Here is a 21251-nt window from a genome sequence, read left to right as displayed (position 1 = left end):
CTGTCGTAGAAAAAGGAAACACCATGAATAATTGTATATAATTGAATTTGATGAAAAGACAAGAAAAGAATTACGTTCAATCCAAAAGCATCGTCCGATGGTTCTTAACGCTTGAGATTTTCTACTTGAGACGTAGTCTGTGTGGATTTGTTGATGGTTTTATTAACAGAAGGGCTTTTATGAGTTAGTCTCAATCAATAAAAATGTCAATGGATTTTTAAGTAAATTCGGCGACGAGATCAATTGGATCGATACGAGCGAGACAGAGAAACCAAATGTTTAATGCGATTAATCGAATAATATTGAAATGATTCTTCACCGATTTGTTAATCACACAAAGGAATCTAAATATATATTGCACACACACTTCAGTGTACCAAGCTAGGGGCTAACCACGGTTTTGAAAATAACCAATAATGATCGACTTTAACATTTTTTATCATTTAAAGAAATAAATTCCGATATGATCACATTTTGGTCGATTTTGCCCGATTTTTGCAGTAATTTTTTCGCTTTAACGAATGCATACTGTTCTAGAAGCGGGTTTGGTGCATCGTTCGTTTTGGTGCAACCTCAGGATCGTTCAGAACTGCTCCCGATTCTGGAAGTGGGTTTCGGTGGATCTTCAGGATGGACCAGACTGGATTTGACAATGCCCTGGCCCATCCTGAGGATCCACTTCCAGAACCGGGAGCAGTACTACACCAAAACCCACTTCCAGCATTTTTGAATCGGTAATGACGTCAGCACATTAAACGTTTATAGTCGATATTAAACGATAAAATTCAATATATACAGATTTTTTAAATTTTTTTACGGATGTCATTAAAATTGGGCGATAAAAACAGATTTTTTCAATAAAAAATCCGTGGTTAGCCCCTAGGTACCACGTGTGTTGTGCGATTGATGGATATTAACTACCACTCGTCCAAGTTTGTTTTTCGAAGAAATTAAAAGGAGCAGCAATATTTCATAACGAAGCCGATAAATTTTCGGTTTATCTACGCCTTTTGAGTGAAAATAAATTCACTTTTGAAATGAAAAATCGGAAAATTGTCCTTCCGTAAATGTATGTTCAAAAGCAATCAGGAAATGCGGGGGTCATGCATTCGCGCAAGGAAAATTGGAATTTTCATGCATCATCAACACCAAAGATCAGCTTTCCACCAAAAAAACACACGAGAAACCCTTCTATTTAGCAATCAACGAAAAACACCCGAAGCTTTTCAAGCGAAACAGTTAACATTTGGGGATTTGGTTACATATCAACATTTACCTGGAAACAATCATAAATGCAAAAAAAAATGCTTTTATTTAATAAATTGATCTGGTGGCTTTCCTTCGAAATTCATCATTATTACCATACAATGAGCTTTCATGAAAATAAACCAAATTTATAATCCTTGAGGATTTCGTTAAATGGACGGGTGCATCCGAGAACAAACAACATAATACACTCATTTTGACCATAATTTAATTTCGAAAATAATCGACTTGTATTTGCTACTGCTGGATTCGAAAAGCCGGGTGAAATTTAAACCGCAATGAACGTATTTCAAAACACAGAATAAAAGACGACCACACAGAGCCAATGCGCCCGTGGAAAAAAGGTAATAAATGATAGGCAATGATAGGTCGATCAATCATTCAACACGTGAAAACCAAATCAAACGAATCCAATCTTTGTGTTGGTAAAATGAAAGACCATCAATCGTTTAATTGCAAAAAAAAAATTTTTCTTCGAAATGTGCATTGGTTGTTGGAATTGGATATGATTTGTCTCTCATTTTGAACTATATCGCAAAATAAACGGTACAGAGCATTTGATTGATAGCATCTCTCTGGCGTTTCACTCAATCTCCTTTACGTGCATTAATATTTTAATGGGCAAAAAAGTATGTTTTGACATGATATCTTTAATTACACAGTGCAACACATAATTGCGGGACTCATTTTTGAGGATCGCTCCTGAAAGTACTTACCAAAACTAGAAATTCTGCATCATTCGTTTTGTCAACTTGGCTACCGATTTCATTTTATGATATTGTGTAGTTTTGGCTCAAACTGGATTTTGAGCATTTTTTCGACATTTTCACAAGGCTATATCTCAGTAAACCATAAGGAATATTGTTTTTTTGTCTTCAGCAAAGTTGTAAGTATTGAATGGGAGAAAAAAAATGCAAAACAAACTTACCCAAAAAAAGTGCATCTAGGGCCTCAAAATCGCAAAAATGCCCATTTTTACCATTTTTCGCTATTTTTGTTCAATAACTTGGCCACACATCCACAAATATGTTGTTTTTTTTCTTTTTTACTTTATTTCGAATCAAACAAATGTTTTCCAATTCATTTTATAGCTATCATTCCATAGAAAATATGAGTTTATGGTTGTTATGTATGTATGAAAAGAAAACTTAGAGGAATGAAAAAGAGATAAAAATATGTTTAATGTTGACATCCGTTGAATTTGACGCCTATAGTAATCTCATTCTCCTCGAGTGTGGTACGAACTCATCATCATCTGAATCTGAGTTGGATACAGGATTCAATGTCATATCTATTTCTTTGTGTCCTTCATATCTAGTGTCCGGGTCTTCGGTGCCTTCGCCTTCATCTTCATATTCGCTTATTTTACTTGACCACCAACATACTTCTGCAAGCAATGCATCCAGTTTTTTTCCTTGAATCGCGATTTCATTGGCTTGGTGGTCTGGTGGAAACGCTCACCTTGTTCGTTCGATTCTTGGGGCAATTGTCGCAAAAAGGCATCAAGATGAAAATGTAAAAAAGTGTAATTTTAACGTCATGTATACACTGATTTTGTCGTAATAATACATTAAATCATCAAGTCTTTTCTTTATCTCGTTTGACTGTACACGATTCTTCCCTAACCCTCGATTACTGCTCTTAATGCGTTCCAGGCTTCCAGTTGATTGTTTGTCAGTAAGTTTGTGAAGGCTTCGCTTTTCATTAATTTTCGTATATCCGGTCCATTGAATTAACCTGTTCAACCCTCTAATGCATTAATTTTTTCCAGGGCTGGGAGTACTGGTACTTGGTTGATTTTTGGCCATAAATAATTAAAAAAATATTCATAATCCTGGATTCCTCTTGGTTTAGTCAGGAAATGCGATTGACATAAATCAGAGAATAATCAATTCCATTGTTTAATAGTGTCAAAAATGTGTCTAATTTCGAGTTCGAATAATTTATTTTGTCAAATTTTTGTTTATGCACACAATCTTGTTTATAACTTTACAATTAGACGACATAGACAATTATTGCCAAAGACAAAAATAAAGAGAAATCATTGACGAATAAAAATTTACTTTGAAGCAATGTGATCCGATGTACGGTTTACGTTCTACAGGCATTCAAACGTTGCCCGTCTAGAGGCGGTTGCATGCATTAGAGGGTTAAGATGAAAAAAAGCATTTGCAAAAAATTTATTAGCAATGCGAATAGAGCGAAGTGAACAAATATAGATATGAAAATATTTAAATAGACAATAATACGTACCAGATCTAATTTTATCATTGCTGAGTTTTGGAAAGATGGTTTTCAAACATTCAAAGGCGCCATCCACATCTTTGACTACCACTTCGATAAGTTTTCCATTGATTCCCAATTTTATATGGAGCGGTGGTTTGCTAATTAGCAAACGTGTGTACATTTTTTTTTGTCTCGAAATGTGTTATATCGGAATGAGAGAGTGCGCCAATTTTATTCGCCAGCCCAGAAAATGGTTTGACAATTTTGAAATGTCAATCAACTGACCAAAAAATGCAAAAAATGTCCGTTGAATGTACATTCAAGCACATCATTTTGATTAGGTTATTGCGCCATTCGGAAAGCATTCTCGTTTCAATAGCACAGCAATAATCTTCATCCGATGTTTTTTTTCTGGCTTGAATTGTGTGCTCGCCCGAAAACCTTTTGAAATTTTCAAATTTCATTAATCTGGATTACGACTATCTCGAATGAGTGGAAAATAATGGTAGAGACAAACACTGCAGAGGTAGCAGAACGGAATAAGCAAAAGGACGCATTATTTTAAATTGGATTTGAATGAAAATGATTTGAAAAGCGTAAAGAAACTCGCACACTTTCCTTACATTCAAAGTTCACCAGACAGGTAGTTTACCAGTTTTAAGAAAATGTTCTGAAATCATCGCGCGATTTGCTTTATTTTTGTTGTGTTGGGGCCGCTACAAAGGGATGCGTACCAATAAACGTATGGCGATTATTTTATTAGATTATACCCAAGCTAAAGTAAGAGCATTTCGTGTGAATTGTTCAACGACGGATCATTTGATTTAGTGAAAATCATTCAATGCATTTTCAAAGAAAATTTCCCGTCTGACGAACACACCAGCCAATTAATATATTAGAGCGCATTATTCATGCTGCCCACAGAAATTAAGCCGGTTGCCATCACTGTAACAAGTTTTATCTCCATCGCAATTATTATGCATGATAACCTCGTTGTCGATCAGCAGCCATAGCCGTATCTTTTGCTAGATAGACTTAAAACCATGAATACAACTCCAACGAATTTCAAATATATTAAACCATAATTGAAACTTTAATTGAATTTGTCATGATGAAATTTTTCACACAACACTCAATTGAGTGTGGATGAGAGCGGATGCTTGTGTGCCACTCGAATTGATACATATTAGATTTTGCTTGCAGTCTGCACTGCGAGACGTCTTATCGTTTCGGTTCGGTTATTTGATACCGAGTATACGAGCAATTTACAAGAAGAGGTTCATTCACGTTTCAGCTACGCAACGCAGTTTGAATAACTTTTTCTTTTGCCAATTTACACTTGTTCAGTCCAGTTTGGATGAGGTTGTTTGCGAGAGAGTTTGACAGAGTCGACCACAAGTACAGCACAAAAAAAGCGCATCAAAATGAAAATTGTACACCATTCACTGCGAACCAACAACAATAGCGTTAAGAAGAACAGCGACCAATAACCGATTCATTGCAACGTTGGTATGTTCCCCATTCAGTCAAGGACTCACGTTTCATAAATTAAATTTTCACTTGATGAAAATATAATTCGACTATTGTTGTTTTACAAACAAATGAAGCAGCAGCAGCATCGATAGTAGTAGTAGTTGTAAACATGAGCAAATTGTCGGTCTTTGATCAAGTAATATGCGTTGAGCGTATTGCCAAATGACAAGGAATGTATGAGCCGACAGAAATACACAACACGAAATCTATTTGTGCAAAAAATGTGGTTCAAACCATTTCGGTGATGCTTAAATGTCTGTTGGCTGTGTTTAGTTTTGAAATGACTTTAACACACGGCATTCCAAAATGTATATTTGAATGTTGTATAGAGTGAGCCATCAATAATAATAATAATAACGGTATTCTAAATATGCCGATGGGCTTTCTATGCCCTTGTCTTCCAATTGCTTTAGCTTGCTATAAACAGTAATATCGACATAGATGTTAGGCCAACATTAAAACTCAAACGGTACATAGATACATACTGATATATATTGGCCGCACAAAGAGCACACCATAAACACACAATACACGAAAGTGAAAACAACATACAGGCACGAGAGGAAACAAAATACAACCACGGAAGAAAAATGAACGCTCTGAAAATAATTCTGTTAACAGCGAACGTACAAAATATTTACATTGCTATCAATCAAACGTCTTATTTTAGAATGTGTTAGCTTGTTTGATCCAGTTAAAATCGTTTACGGTGTGTAAAATGAACGAACAGCATACACAAACGAATGGAAATATTCCTTTCGTGCTTCTTTCCCTCACTAACTCACTCACTCTTCCGATGGATTCGGGTGGATCAAGTGTGAAAAATTGCACACAACCTCATACATTCAAATCACTTCTCAACATGCAGAATAGCAAGTGAAAAACCAAAACAAATCGAAACGGGAATATATTATGATGTTTCCTTTCGTTCGCTCAGTTTTTTCCTCTCTGCTATATGTGTTGATTCCATTTTCAATTCATTCGGGAGCGATTGAAAATGTCATCACTGTCATAAAATTCAACATAGTCAATCATAATGGCGATAGTGTGCGGTCATGTGGAAATACAGCAATTAGATGGTTTGCGCGTATTTTTCGAAAGAGGTGAGGTGTGTTCCCTTTCCTGACTTTATACCATCATAGCATTGCCAATTTATGCTGACTGTTTTGGGCAATTCGTGTTTGACTACGTACCTACTCGTCACAACGAAATCTGACACAAGACAACCAACTTTTGATGACGACGAAGATGAGCAAACGAAGACAAACGCGAAACATATACATATATATATATATATATGAAAAAAAATGGTAGTTGCTATGAGAAACGGAAGAGCAACACACCAAATCGTGATAGACTTTAAATCAATACGGATTGAATCTTTCAAGTGCAACGATTCTCATTGTATCATTCAAATGATGGGCTCTGATTGCACGTGGCAGTTTCCATAGCAAAATCCAGGATAACATATATTGGGTGTAGAATATGAAAACCAAACAGGTCCACGCTGTATTCTCCAGACATTGCGCCTTCTGACTGCCACTTGTTTCAGACGATTCAAAATCACCTAAGTGGATAACGAGACACGTGTTTTCAACGTAATCATTCATTGAGTCAAAAATACCGTTATTTTAAAATTTTATTCAAGTTGTCAAGATGTTATCCGGAAGATATGGGCAAAAGTACTCGCCTCCTATACTATCATTAGCTTATATTTGTAATTTTTATTGAAATAAATGTTTTTTATGCACAAAAAAAAAAACCGACAATACTAATGGCTACACCCAATATATGTTTAATGAATCAATCAGGAATGTTTTTCGATTAAATTTTGTTGTAACTATTATTTGGAATCGAGCTCCTATCAGATTAATTACCTCGTTTTTACTGAACTGATTCATTTCAATCTATATTGAAAATAAAGAAGAGCAAGAAAGAACGAGCAAAAAGAGAAAGACAAAAAAGTCTACTTCAAAGATTAACTCGTAGCCAAATTAAAAATATGTACGTACATGGTAAATGGCAGAAAATGTCATGTCACTCTTTATGAGGATTGGTCAAATAAAAACAACAAGGTTGTGTAATTTGGCAGCCACAATTGCCCAATGTTGAATTTTTTTTTCTCTCAATAGCGCTTTGCTGCTTTGGTGGAATTGTATGTGAGTCAAATCGATTTGAATACAACCGGCGAACAAAATTGGCTGAATACAACACATTCATTGTTTTTCATCTCCAAATTCCGAATCTCTTTGGAAATAAAACTCAAAGAATGCTCCGTGTTTGATTTAGAACGGTCGTAAGAAATTGCGTTCAAGAGTTACACATCTCATCTGTCATCGTTATCGCCAATCACTTGAACATTTTCACTTCGATTTTTCGCATCGGTTAGTTCTTTCCGATAAATGTCAAATGTGTAGTCGCTTTTCTCGTGTCATTTTTATTGGGCTCCGTCTATTCCGTAGTAGTAATAGCAGCAGCAGCAGCAGCAACAGCGATTCACCACCACCACCACCACCACCACCACTAACTTCTAACATAGAGTGAACAGTCGCGTTCATGCCATTCGATTCTTACGTTGGCTTCATATGAAACTTCTCATTATTAACACATCGGTGACGATGCTTTTCATTCCCTCTTGCAAATGAGTCATTTGACATCAGCCGGTTTAGCAGAAAAAAAAGCACACGCTAGTGCATGGCAGCGCCAAGCAGTGAGCGAACGAGCGACAGCAAAAAGTCAATTATATATAGCCAGCGTTATCAGTGTCTCTATGGATGCGAACAACTACACGAATCGAATCACACCATATACGCAGGTATTGGGGGCGAAAAATCAAGAAAGAAAATTGATTATAGCATATTTTCATCACTCCATTTGTCTCGTTACAACGCTCCCTGTCTGTCTCACTCCATCCCAATCTCTCATTCTATCCCAATCGCTTCCTCTCTCTCTTGCTCTCATTACACTTCGTGCATCATTGAACCGCTTGTAAATGTGTTGTTTGGTTCTTCATGTGGTATGTTTTTCTTTTGCATTTCCATTTAGATGATAAGATATTGAAAACACACGCCCAATAACACACTACATTTTCGGGAATGTTGCTTATTTTTCGGCCGTCATGTGCCATTGATAGCTGGAATATAGAAAACAACGACAATATACATGTTTGATATTATTCGCTTTCATTCCTGTTCATGTCATTAAGCGCGAAATGTTTGCTTGCCTTGCCATAATTTCATTCATATATATGTGAATCACGCATACGATGTCGATTTGTCTAAACGCATTTTTAACATCTCGAAATAAAAACAATCGAACAGACACAGGAAAATACATACAATATAAGCTGTGCCACATAATTTATTTATGTAACTGTGAAAAAAAAAAGATCAATTTTCAAATGCATGACGACCTTTGCTCGCACACACATACACGCTGACACTCACTTGTTTGCACAAGTCATTCGACGTTTTCGATTCCATGAATTCAGAGGTGATCAATTTTTTGTGCTTACATGCATGTATGTATGTATCCGTTGAAGGGTATCAAGAGACCGGAAAAATATGATACGACATTTAAAAAATGGAATGAAACACAACAGACATCTTAAAGATACCAAAGGAAGAAACAAACAGAAAATCATATGTCAGTTACATGCGCTATGGGAAAAATTCATTCAAAAACACAATTTTCTCTTCTTCTTCTTCTTCTTCTTTTTCTTCTTCTTCTTTGCCCGAATTTCTGCTGGCAAAATTATTACATTGATTAATAATTAATTTTGATAAGTCTGGCCGATTTGAAATTCAATAGACGTTGTACTGCTATTTTGACAGTTCAACGTAATTTACCATGTATCTGCCATCAAGACAAGCCGACATTTCACTGTGGCATAGGTTGACATGTACATTTTGCTCATCATAGGGTCTTTCGCATCCAATCGGTTGCGCCCAGCCCCAGAGAATTCCAGAAAATTGGTCAAATGTCTTTCAATTTCGACAACATTACCGAACAAAAAATAGGAAGAGAAAGATAGAAAGAAAAAAAAAATAGACAGAGAGAAACGGAGAAAAAAAAATCATGTTAGATCGTTATTATTTAAATAAGGAGAAAAAGGGCGACAAGCATCAAACAGTGTTCCGCCATAATTAAAGCAATCCCATGTTGATAGTCGACGCGTGAAATGGTCTCATTGTAAATTTCCATTCAAACATCCAACTCACACGCACTCACTCAAACACACATATATGCCGTTGGCATATTCGATTTCCCATTCGAATTTATGCATCTTTAATTTCAATGGCGAAATCCATAATGCAAGCGTGCATGAAACTGAAATTTGCTTCAAAGTACGCTGCAATTTTCCATCAGAGACATATATATCAAATTGATGGCAAAACTATTCATGGCATCCCTTTGGTTTACTCACTCACTCACACACTCACTATCGATTGGATTATTTTTTGTCGTCAGCTGTTGTTTGGCAACCAATAACCATATAAGCTTGCCACTTGTTCAACATCCTTTTCAAGTTCAATGTATGCGTTAACAACGAACGAACGAACGATGAGACATGATTTGTGCTCGGTGATTTGGTTATGATTCACAAATCTCGCGATATGTCATTTTTTGGATTGAAGTGTTGTTGTTGCTGTCCTGCGTGACAGCGGAGAAAGAAATGTTTGATAAATTATTGAAAATCCTTTGTTCGGCAATGTCGTCTCATTACGTAACATTTTTTTGGAGTGACTCTGTTTTTTTTTCGCTCTCAAATAGCGCACCTGTACCCATTCAAGTACCATCTGCGTTGTGGTGTGTGTGTGTGTGTGTGTGTGTGTGTGTTTGGTCCGTATATTCTACATTTACCAACTTCATCTCTGAAGTGGAATTAGCCCGCTGAAACCTCTACACAATTAATGAGTGAAACAGCACGAATTCATTGCGTCTGTTTTTGAACGCCATGGGTTCATCAATATCAAATTGGTGTCGGAATAGTTACGATTATCGAAAAATTGGTTTGTAATTGCATAATCATGCTAAAAGTAGTCGTTCAATCGGATTGCTTTTGATACATTTTCGGAGTGAATATGGGATGGAAGGAAGGTTGGATTTTCCATCCACCAAAGAAAGCAAAAGAAGGAAAATGAATACTGCGTAATAATTGATTTTAATTAACGAGATAATCGAACTTCTTAGCACAATTACGTAGTTTGGTAGTGGAAATAGTCATCGTTGGGCAAATATATGACACAAAAAAGGGGAAATAATACACAGAGCAACATTGCGACCAACCTTATTAATTGACAAGCATTTTTGCAATTAATCACTTTCATTCAGTTTTCCAAAGTAACGAGAAGAAGCTAGACTAAAATCGAAAGAAAATTGGAGAGAGAGAGAGAGAGAGAGAGAGAGAGAGAGTGAAGTGGAAGAGTGTGAGAGATCGAGCAGGCTAGGAAAGCAAGTACGCATTTATCGAAAGCGGTTTTTATTGGAATGCCATATGTTTGTGTATGTGCACATTGTGGCCGTATATTTTGTATATCCGTAATTATTGTTGAACGCCCGCACACGCTCACTTACTTATTTCGACGAAAATTCGCCATTTTTCTTCCTCTATTTTCCATTTACTTGATTTATCGCTTATTAATCTGGGTCTTGGATAATACTTTAATTACAAGTATATGAAGCTGTTTGTGTTCGGTCTTGCATTATAATCGTTTTGTCATTGTTCAACTTTGTATCTGACAATAACAACAACAACGACAATTAAAACAATAATAGCTAGTCCAACAACACAATGTTATGGGCTATCCAGTGCTTATGTACTCATTCTCTCTGGCACACACACACACACACACACACTCTTCCACTCTCTCTCTCTCTCTCTCTCTCTCTCCATTTTCGCTCTGTTAGTTTATCGCTGATGCAATTGTTTTATGATGATATTTTCCACTATTATTAAATACAATCGATTTTGTGAAGTGTCGATGCCAATGTGTATCGATGTCAGCAAACTGTACAAGATGTTGATCTTGCACACACGCATCAGCCCAAACAACACCATCACCCATTCCGATTAACATTATACACGAGATATCCGACGCCTCCGACAACAACGACGATGAGCAACAATATGAGAACGACAAGTTGTTTGCGCGCATGCAGGAGCTTCAACAATATCTGTAAATTAATATCCGGGCTATAAATTTTAATGATTCACTTCATTTGTTGCTGTAATGTAATGTTGGATAGTTGCAACCCAATTTCCTTGATAATTTTCTCCAAAATGGGTGGCACTACTCGATTCCTCTTGCTGAGCGCTCGTGCTGGTGAATAGATTGTGCGAGCATGTGTGCTTGTATTTGTATTGCATGTCGCTTATAAATCAGCTGGAACGAACAAGGAAAACCAATTAGAGCCAATATTTCTGCGACAATGAACAAAAACGTTTCTCAATTTACGATGCAGCGCTGCATTGTTTACTAACGACACTATAAATTTAACACCTTATTTATGGTGTAAGATCAAAATCTGATCAAAACTGAATTCCAAGGAGCCAGCTTATCGTCGAAAATATCATATCTACAGAAGTTGGCTATAATTCTCTTTAAGTCTCTCCCTCCCTTGCTCTTTGTCTCTTTTTCGTTTGCTCAAGATTGTTTTCTGGGGCGGGAGAGGGACTTGCGAAGATTGTTCCCGTATTTGGTAAAGTGGATTAAGTGGGAAAATGAATCAAGTGGTCAAGTGAGTTCCTGAAATGAGATAATGGTGAAAATCAGTTTCCACCGAAATTCAATGTTCAACTTAACATTGATTCAAGCAATCAATTCGGATGATAAAAAAAATGCGAAATGAACATAAAACGTGGTGTCCAGGCAATCTCGACGTCAAATGGCATCATATGTCGTGCACTTAAAAGAACGAAAGAAGAAAAGAAATTTGGTGCGAAAATCGTAATCAAGTCGAAATTCAAATGCTCATATACATTTTGATGGTGTCAAATAAATGGTTTCGCCGCTTGTAGTTTTTATTGCGGACTTCATTTTCGTGTTCATTTTCACTTTACGGAGGGCGCCGTTGCGCTTAAACTGAAAGTGAATCTAGTTAAGGAAATCCGTTATATGCTCTACGCTCAATGCTTAAATGATGTGCCAACACTGAAATTAATATTTACGCACTGATGGAGTCGAGATTGTCATAACACGCTAACAAAATGCACATAATAAAAACTCCCTGTGAAAATGAGCATTTGACAAGTTTTTCTTTTGTTCATTTTCGTTTTAATGCTGCGGCCATACAGCATACAAAAATTCAATGACAACAAGGAAAATAACACCATCAGATGGATACATATAAATTTCATTGCAAATGAAAGACCATTCGAGAATAACACGATATTCGGACGACAGATAGGCGAAAAATATATATAAATATGTGCCATTTCCCGTACGATGTATGGGGATTTAGCACGAGAGCAGCTTAATGTAATAAAAAAAGAAGACAACAAAATACTTGGAACTTGTTGTTATCCATTCGCGAATGGTGACACACACACACACACACACTATATATATATGCGTACATACCGAAATTATGAAGTGGCTTCGGAATATCTGCAGCCGGTTTAACCTCCTGGCTGAATTATCCACCATTGAGTTGGATATTATTTGTAAGAAATTATGAACAATGACGTATAGTTTTACGCACTGCGAAGCACTAAAATGAAGATCAGAATAGATGTGAGGAAGGGGAACAGTTAGTGTTTGTGTGTGTGTGTATATGCGAACAAAATAGAATAGAGTAGAATAAATGAGAAAAAAAGAAATCATAAAAACAATAATAAGAAGTTTCCTGAGAATCTTAGACTGAGATACACTCAGCATCGCACCAAACCGGAAACATGTACCAAGTTGAAATGAATGTTTTCACTTCACAGTCGTTATTTGATTGTTGTTATTATATTGTTTTGTTTCTTTATTGTGCGTATCGCGGGATGGTGGTGTGATTTTCACTGAACCATATGGATGGACAAATGCTTTCTTCTCTTTTTTTTTGCCGTGGGAGACAAGGACCATACACGAAATGCAATCATGAGAACCGATTGTCACAATCGTTAATCGAAAAACCATATGGCTGGCTGACCTGTGATGAACTATTATCCGTTTTTCATCAAAACGCACTGTCACATGTTGTTAAATCAAATGCCACTGCCAAATGTTCGGACATAGAGACAGTTGTGCCGTTATTTCATATACATTATTTATGCCCGAAATAACAATGTGCCCATCATTTTAGTCCATTTCAAATAGGTCAAGTGTACATGAGATTTCGTACGATAATCTTGAGACATTACATACCAATTTTCCATCTGCGCAGCATTTTTTTTCGATTAAAATCATTTTCATTTCAATTATTGGCGATTAAAATGGCCAAAATTTGCAATTTAGGGCCATTAATTAACAACCAATGAAAATATCTTATTCTACGTAACTCAGACCCTCCACGGTTTGACACTCTCAGTTTGCAATCGTTTTGAATTCACTACAAAGTTTCAAATTCAAATAAAACACCAGAACCCAGTCAATCGAATGTTTCATCCAAACCAATGTAAATTCCAATTGGGAACGACAAGGATAGACATAGTTATGCATTGGAATGTATCACAATCCGTATAACACCATTAAACCGTTTGATGTTTGCATTAAAGTTCATCAAAAAACAATTCCGCAGCGATGGCATTTGATCCGTTGGCTAATCGAATCAAATCCGGTGAAATTAATTTAATGGTCATTTCCATTAAAGAAAACTTTTCGAATTAACAAAATCCGCTTAAAATTCACAACCCAACGATGATAACAGTTTCAATTTTTTTTCTGTGTGGTGGCCGTTCTGTGTGTTGGCTTCTATAGTCGTCTCTTTTGTGCGCACATTCGAAATGTCAGCTTTGGGTACAAATACATCGGCACACATGCGATTCATTTGAACGCTAGTATGAACGCAAGCTAAAAACGCTTTGTGTATGTATGCGTACCAAAATGGCGACATAGCCATCGATGCTGGTTCTGTCTCTTCTGTTTATTGTGAACGTAGTTTCTGCATTCAATATAAACATCAAAGAATTTCATTTGACTTTTCTAAGTACACAACACAAAAAGAAAAAAAACAAAATCGTTTACGGATTCTTTGGATTTTTTATTGGAAATACGCAATAATTTTGTTGAAAATTCAACAAAGAAATTCAGACGATTTTTGCCGGTGACTGTGTAAATAGCAAAAACAAAATCTTTTCTTCCAAATGAAAAAATAGCCCGAATCAAAGGTGAATAAGTGAATTCTATAGAGAAAAAAAACACACTAAAAGAAGAAAAAAAAACAACTGAATTCGGTTGTCAATATTCCAATATAAAATTCCAATGAAAATCAAGCCGAAGCAACGTTTTATTTATTGAAACAATAATATTTTGCGCGACCGACCCACGGAACATTCGTTCTCTTTTTATATTTTGTTTGTTACGATATGTATCGCTTATCAACAGTTAAAATTCTGATATTCTTTTTTGGATCGAATTAAAGAAATAGAGGGAAAGACAAAAACCAGCGACTACCACACAGAGAAAAATGAAAATAGCGAATTGTTTGCTTGTAAACAAATGCCATTGCATATATCAACTTGGACGAGCTAAAAATGAGAATGCAATGTGCTACTATCAGTAAAACGATGTGGAGTGGTATTTTGTTGATGGGTTTTTGTTTTTCTTTCCGAGTTTTTATTCAAATTTTATCATTGTTTATTCTACTGAAATTACAATACCGGGTCTTCTGTTTGTTGTTCATGGATGCGTTGTGCAATGCAACGCGAAATAAAAGCAGCAGCAGCGTCTGAATTAATGTCAAAAGGCAATGATAAACGAAACCCATAATATCAAAGTGATTCATTTCATGTTGTTTGTTTTGTTTGTACATCACTCAAATTGTATTAAAAAAAAATCGATTGATACCTGCAGTTACTTTTTTTCCATATCCATTGGATATTATGCAATATGGTACCAAACATTTGAACAACAAAAGAATACTCAAAAAGAGTTGATTGGCTCGTCTGCGGATGATTTTAATTGCATATCTCTTTCATTTGTTGCATTCAATGAAGCAACATAACCTCAAAAAAAGTTGCAAATAATTTTAATCAACTGCTGTTTGAATTGATGCTCTAACCAACCGGTTACCTTTACATTGGTTTTCGACTCGAATTTTATGTGTGGAATATTGACAACTGAATCTAAATGAAAATTCGCATCTATGCGAATTGGTTAATTCAAATATTTTAACCGTGAATTGTTTTTTTTTTTGTTTCGAATATAATTTTCCCGCCAAACAAGAGGATGGATGATTTCAATCACATGATGGAATATCAATCACAAATGATGACTAGTGTGAATCGAACGGACGAATGTGTCGAGACCCAACAACATGAAGAGTTCGTCGAATCGTGTACGCCTCAAGAAGTGGCTGAGCCGAGCAGCAAAAAAACCACCGCAGACGAAAGTCAAACCAATGTGGACGGTCAATCTGTCTCTGACAATGCTGATGAAATTTCAACGCCAGCAAAGGATGATGCACATGAATCGGCCCAGTTGGATGATAGATGTGCGGTTGATTCAAACGAGTGTGAGAACAAAACAAATGTATCAGTGGCCAGTGATGAATTAAAAACTCAAGTAGAAATACCACCTGAGACGGAAAAAATGCCTGAGACAGATGGCGACGGTGTTGGTGAGAGTGGTGACAACGGTGGCGACGACGGTGATAATGATGGCAATGATGTTGAACGCGACGATAAGATTAACGATCAAATCGAATCGAACGAACAAAATGCCACGGAAGCAGAAGCAAAGACTAAAAAACCGGATGAAATTGAATTGAATCAATGCCGAATTTGTATGTCGCCAGAGAATTTGTTGGATATTTTTCGCATTGGTGAAAAGACCAGCTTTCGTATATGTGATTTGATAATGAAACTTGCGCCATCCGTTAAAATAAATGAACGTGATTATTTACCGCATTCAGTGTGTGGTAATTGTGTGGATCGCGTCGAAGCCGCATACGAATTACGTGTACAATGTGAAGAAACTGACAAAGTGCTGCGATCCAAATTGAAACGTAGCAAAAAAACACGCCGTGCACCGTCCGAATTTGTGCTACTCGATTGTGTGGAATCGAGCAGCGATTCGGATGATGATCAAAAGAGTGACGATGAATTCCAATTGTCGGAGGAGAGTGAAGAGAGCAGCGAATCGGACAGTGAATCCAGTTATGATGAGAAAAAGAAACGATTACCAAGTTTACGTGGTCGAAGACGTGGACCGCCGCCGCAAACCTTAAAACGACCCATTCCCACCACCGTTACACATCAGCCGCAGCCATTGAAAAAGTCCCGCAATAATAGCGTTGTATATATTAAGGCTGTGAAAAGTGATGACGATGACGATGGCGGCGGCGGTGGTGCAACGAAAAAAGGGCAACCAGTGAAACCTATCAAATCACCAATTGCAACACGATTGCAATTCCGATGTGATGTATGTAATCGCCCGTGTGGCACGGCCCAAGCACTGGCACAACATCGTCGTACACATGTCGATGAAAAGTGTACCATTTGCGCGATGGTATTCAAGCAACGATCCGCACTGATGCAGCACATGCAACGGCATCGTGAAGATCCGGAACGCATTTGTAAAAAGTGTCATCGTGTGTTCACATCGAAAATCGAATGTCAACGTCATGTTCAAGTTTCGCATCCCGAAACGGCCGTATGCCAAAAATGTAAACGATACTTTCCAAATAAGAGTCAACTTGATGCGCATAAATGCAATTCCATCGTCACAGCCGCCACCAACAACGATCGAAAACCAATTGAAACCACATCGAAACGAAAAAACGACACCGATACAACAACAGTGTCCGGACGTGATCTCTTCAAATCAGTTGCACCACTTACCACCACCTATTGGAGTGATAGTTTCTCAGATTGAACACACACAGAGAGAGAGAAAGAAAGATAACACACACATTCAAGTACGGTACAATATATGCTGCGACAACAATCATACAAAACACAGTCAAACAAATGCGACGCCACGACGTGAGCAAAAATTCTAAACTTTTTCAACTGGAACGAGTACAAAATGTGTGGGCGCATATGTACATTAATCAAAATTGACACATAATGCAATATCGTTGATTCCAATGTACTTTCCGTTCATTTTTCGTCGTCTTCTTTTTTTTGTGTTATCTAATATTTGAATGTGTCCGCTTCCAATTGTTGCCGATAAATTATAAGAAGAACATTCATGTTATCCAGCATACGGTGTGATGTATCGAATTGAAGATATGAAATAGAAATATGCTAATTTAAATTCGTTTTCTTTTCTTCGAATGTTTCTGTCAATTCAAACTGATTATTTTTCGTTGGTTGCTTGCTTGCTTGATATTTTCGTAGCGTCGATTATTTACGTGCAATCAAAAATCATGGGAAAATTGAATAAAGTATATTCGGTGTTCATCAGATGAATAGCAATGGCAATACAACCACAACAACAACAACAACAACAACAGCAGCAGCAGCAATAAAAAAAAGGTGTTACAATCATTTCATTCATAACATTAAGCGAATTATTTGAATTATGTGTCATACATTATGGAAATATGAATATTTGTACACGTCTCCTTCTAGAATAACATTTTAGAGCAACAGAAATACCGAATTTGTATGAATAAAAGGAAAATCAAATGAAAAAAAAAAACAATAAAATTCATTCATTTAAATTTCTGATTATGCGTTTGAAATTTGTATACCTTTATATAGTTGATCAAACACTATGTTTGTGCAAAATGCTATCGAATCAAACAACCGGCAAGGCTTAATCCATGAAATGGAATTCATCATCAAATGGCAATGGTATGGTATGCTTTGACTCAACTGGATATGTGTATGCAAACAATTTTAATGGAACATCATGAATCCGAATAAGGAATTTATCTTTTAGAAGTTCTTAATTTTAATGAATACCGTTTTCTTGGTATTCCATATCAAAGACGTGCATTTTCATTTCGAAATCGTCACGCTGATATTACGAATTGGCTAATAAACGAGAAAACGTGGAATGAACTGCGTGGAAATGGCATTTGCTCACTTTGTTGCCATTTAATGTTCTGCCCGGGATTTACAACCAATCGGAAGCCATTGAAAGACGAAGGTGATGATGACGATGAAATGCAAATAAACACTTAAAATATTAATAAAAATGTCAGAATATTTCCGTTTTTCCTTTGAAATCAATTACTTCACTCTCGTTGAGTAATAATCAAGTTATGAGCTAATCAAGCATACACGCACACTGGCATAACATCAACAATTTAAGTTTGCTTTAAATTTTGATATCATCGTGTGTGTATGAGAGAGAGAGAGAGAGGAAGAGAGACTAAGGGAAATTTATATGCTCTTATTTACATATATTATTTATAGTCGCCTCTCTTTCTTCCCATTCCCTTCCCTTTTTTCTCTGCCTCTAGCTCTCTCCCTGTTCACCCAGTACCAATAGAGTTTACAAATTTGATCTAATGAAAGCGATCTCAGAAGCAAAGACTTTTAATCAACGAAATTTGGATTATGTGTCATTGCCATTTATCGGGTGTGTGTATGTGTATGTGTGTATGGCACACTCCCAACACAAGTACACATATCAAATCCCATTGAATTTGAAGCATTCTTACAAATAATGTGTTCGCACTTCTGTCGCAGTGAATAACATTACCATTTTGAATTCAAATAAATTTTTTACATTGGAAACGTACGTTGGTTTTTGGTTGATGTCGATCCCTCTCCACCTTCTCTATATCTTCCATTTTTGCATTCGCCGTTATACACTCTTGCTCTTCCTCTTTCTCTTTGGATTCACAGCCGAAAAGGTTGCAATGAAAGCTACAATACAATCTGCTTGATTGCTCATGGAAAAGTAGCCGTCGGAGTGCACGTTACGTTAAAGCTTACACATACAACTGCGTTAACGTAAAAGGAGTTGAATGTGTACGCCTTAACGTAACGTGACAGGAAAGTGCACTCCGACGGCTACTTTTCCATGAGTGGTTGAAGTCGTGGGAATCGTTTCACTGGAATACGGGGAAGAGAAATTTTGCTGATGCGTAGGCCAAAAAACAACGACAGCCAAACCATTTTCAGGGAAATAAACAAACGAAATAATGCTGTTATATCTTTTACGAACGACAATTATTGCTAGTCGCTTTTCACCGAAAAATGTGTGGAAGTGTGTGCAAAGTCATATCAACACACTTATCAATATTGTATCCATGTCGACCAAGACACATGCATGTCAACATGCCGACAGGCGAGCACATGTGTCAAATTAAACCAAATATTTGGAACGTGCTGTTGAAATCTACTTAACTATAAGCCAGATTGCAGTCTCTCTCACTGTTTCTCTTTCATTTTGCTTTTGTTGAACAAGGCGACTTCTATCAATGGCTCGAGCTTATATACAACGGCTGTTGCTACCAGTCTTCTCGTCTGAATAGCGTGAAGCAGAAATTCAAATGGTTTTGATTTAGCAGCAACTATCACAACTTAAGAGTAGTAAAGTGGTTGAAGAAGCGAATTTATGTACACCAATGACATGGTGTTGCTCATGATTTATTTAAATATGATGTTTTGGTGGGTGCTAGACGCGCAAATTTTCCGCACGTTAAGCTGCTATGGTATGCTTCAATTTGCAATTCAATTGTTCAAAACGGGCTGCGATATATTATTTTCGGTGAAAACGGGTTTTCTATCATTCGAGCTGAATGCGGCTGGAACCAATTCGGCTCATTTACAGATGAATGAATTTTCACAATTTGCGTCCACATTTGGCTGCATGCAATGCCTCATCAAACCATACATATTTCATGTCAATTTTTTTTTTTTAACGCTCCATTTTAAAAATGAACATTTTGAAAGAATTGCATGTTAAGTGCTAGCGCAGTTCTGTTTATTGGGTGTACTTTTTTTCTTGCTATCCTTGACATTTACTATATATGTTCAAATTGAAAGGAACGGAATGGCTTGATATGATTTTATGAATCCATTTTGGCATGGGCTGCCATGCCGTTTTTAAAAAGCTTTCATTTCTATTTTCCGATCATGTTTGCACATTGTCGGTGAATGTTTACATGGCCTTTTCGTTACATCCACCGACACCTGGCATTTAAAGCCAATCCAATTTTTTTCCCTGTTTTGTCGACTTGCACACTTCAACGTATCTTTTTTCTCCTTCTTTTTTTCCTATTCTGCTTTGCCCTGCATCTTCATTCATTTAAGCTTCAGCAAACTTAACCAAATTCCGAATATTTGAAAATTTCGGGCCGTCATACATATGGAACTAAATCAACGTACGAAAAAAATGTACCTATACGATGAGGCAGGTTAAAGGTTTTAAGACTTAATGCCATATGGTGCTGATAATCAGAACGGAGCAAAAGAGAGAAAAAAAAACAGAAATACAAATACGAAATACCAATTCATTTCCAATTGAATCTTGGTTTCCCTCTTTTGGATTTCGCTCCTTCTTCAGCGCCATCGTTGCCATCTTAGCCGCCACCGCCGCCACACACAGAAATGTACGTAAAGCCTTTTAAATTGATTAAGGCGGCCAAGTTAAAAGATCCACACCACTCATCTTCCCTCATAAGCATGCATAAGTAACTGGAAAATGGTATTATTCGTCTACTCCATGGTTCCCAAAGCTGCAAAATACTCAATCTTTTGTACGTATGTGTTTGATTGAAGAAAAAAAAACGTGCATTTCTCTTTTGTTAATCAGACCATTGCGTCCTATCCCATTATGTTCCGCCACACTTTATCGATACAATATTATCAGTGGCTTTTTTGCGATTGATAAAATGCTCACGCAAAGCCAATGTGCAATTTAGCTTTTGGAATTACGGCTTCTTCTTTTGGAATTCAATGCGGCTTCTGTATGTTTGTGGGTGTTTTTTTTTCTCCTTCTTCATTGTGCTTGTTTCCGTTTCTCTACGGTTCGACAGTAATGCCCAATCATAACGAAAAGTGAATGTGGGTGTGTGTGAGAGAGAGAGAGAGAGAGAGAGAGAGAGAGGGAGAACAAGTGAAGAATATTGTTCGATACAGTCAACCGGTATACAGTAAGCTGCTGTATACCGTT

At 36.8% G+C, this 21251-nt stretch overlaps 2 protein-coding genes across 3 annotated transcripts in view; both read left to right on the top strand.

The window, feature by feature from the left end:
* The window catches only part of LOC129576701 (G-protein coupled receptor dmsr-1), an 86360-nt gene that overhangs the window by 45546 nt on the left and 19563 nt on the right, over positions 1-21251 (top strand). The gene's annotated exons all lie outside the window — the stretch shown is intronic.
* On the top strand, positions 14048-17845 carry LOC129576700 (protein suppressor of hairy wing). Its single transcript, XM_055462176.1, has 2 exons — positions 14048-14341; positions 15399-17845. Exon 2 carries the CDS (start codon positions 15402-15404, stop codon positions 17046-17048), a length of 1647 nt encoding a protein of 548 aa, XP_055318151.1. The 5' UTR covers positions 14048-14341; positions 15399-15401; the 3' UTR covers positions 17049-17845.

The sequence above is a fragment of the Sitodiplosis mosellana genome, unplaced genomic scaffold (genome assembly GCF_009176505.1).
Source record: "Sitodiplosis mosellana isolate CC-2019 unplaced genomic scaffold, AAFC_SMos_1.0 Smas_scaffold_6191, whole genome shotgun sequence".
Lineage (NCBI taxonomy): Eukaryota > Metazoa > Arthropoda > Insecta > Diptera > Cecidomyiidae > Sitodiplosis > Sitodiplosis mosellana.
Note: the sequence above shows the minus strand (reverse complement) of the source record. Positions and strands in the feature narration are given on the sequence as shown.

What these genes read in the sequence shown, in the direction of transcription:
- LOC129576700 (XM_055462176.1), top strand. Translation starts at nt 15,402, where the DNA reads ATGGATGATTTCAATCACATGATGGAATATCAATCACAAATGATGACT.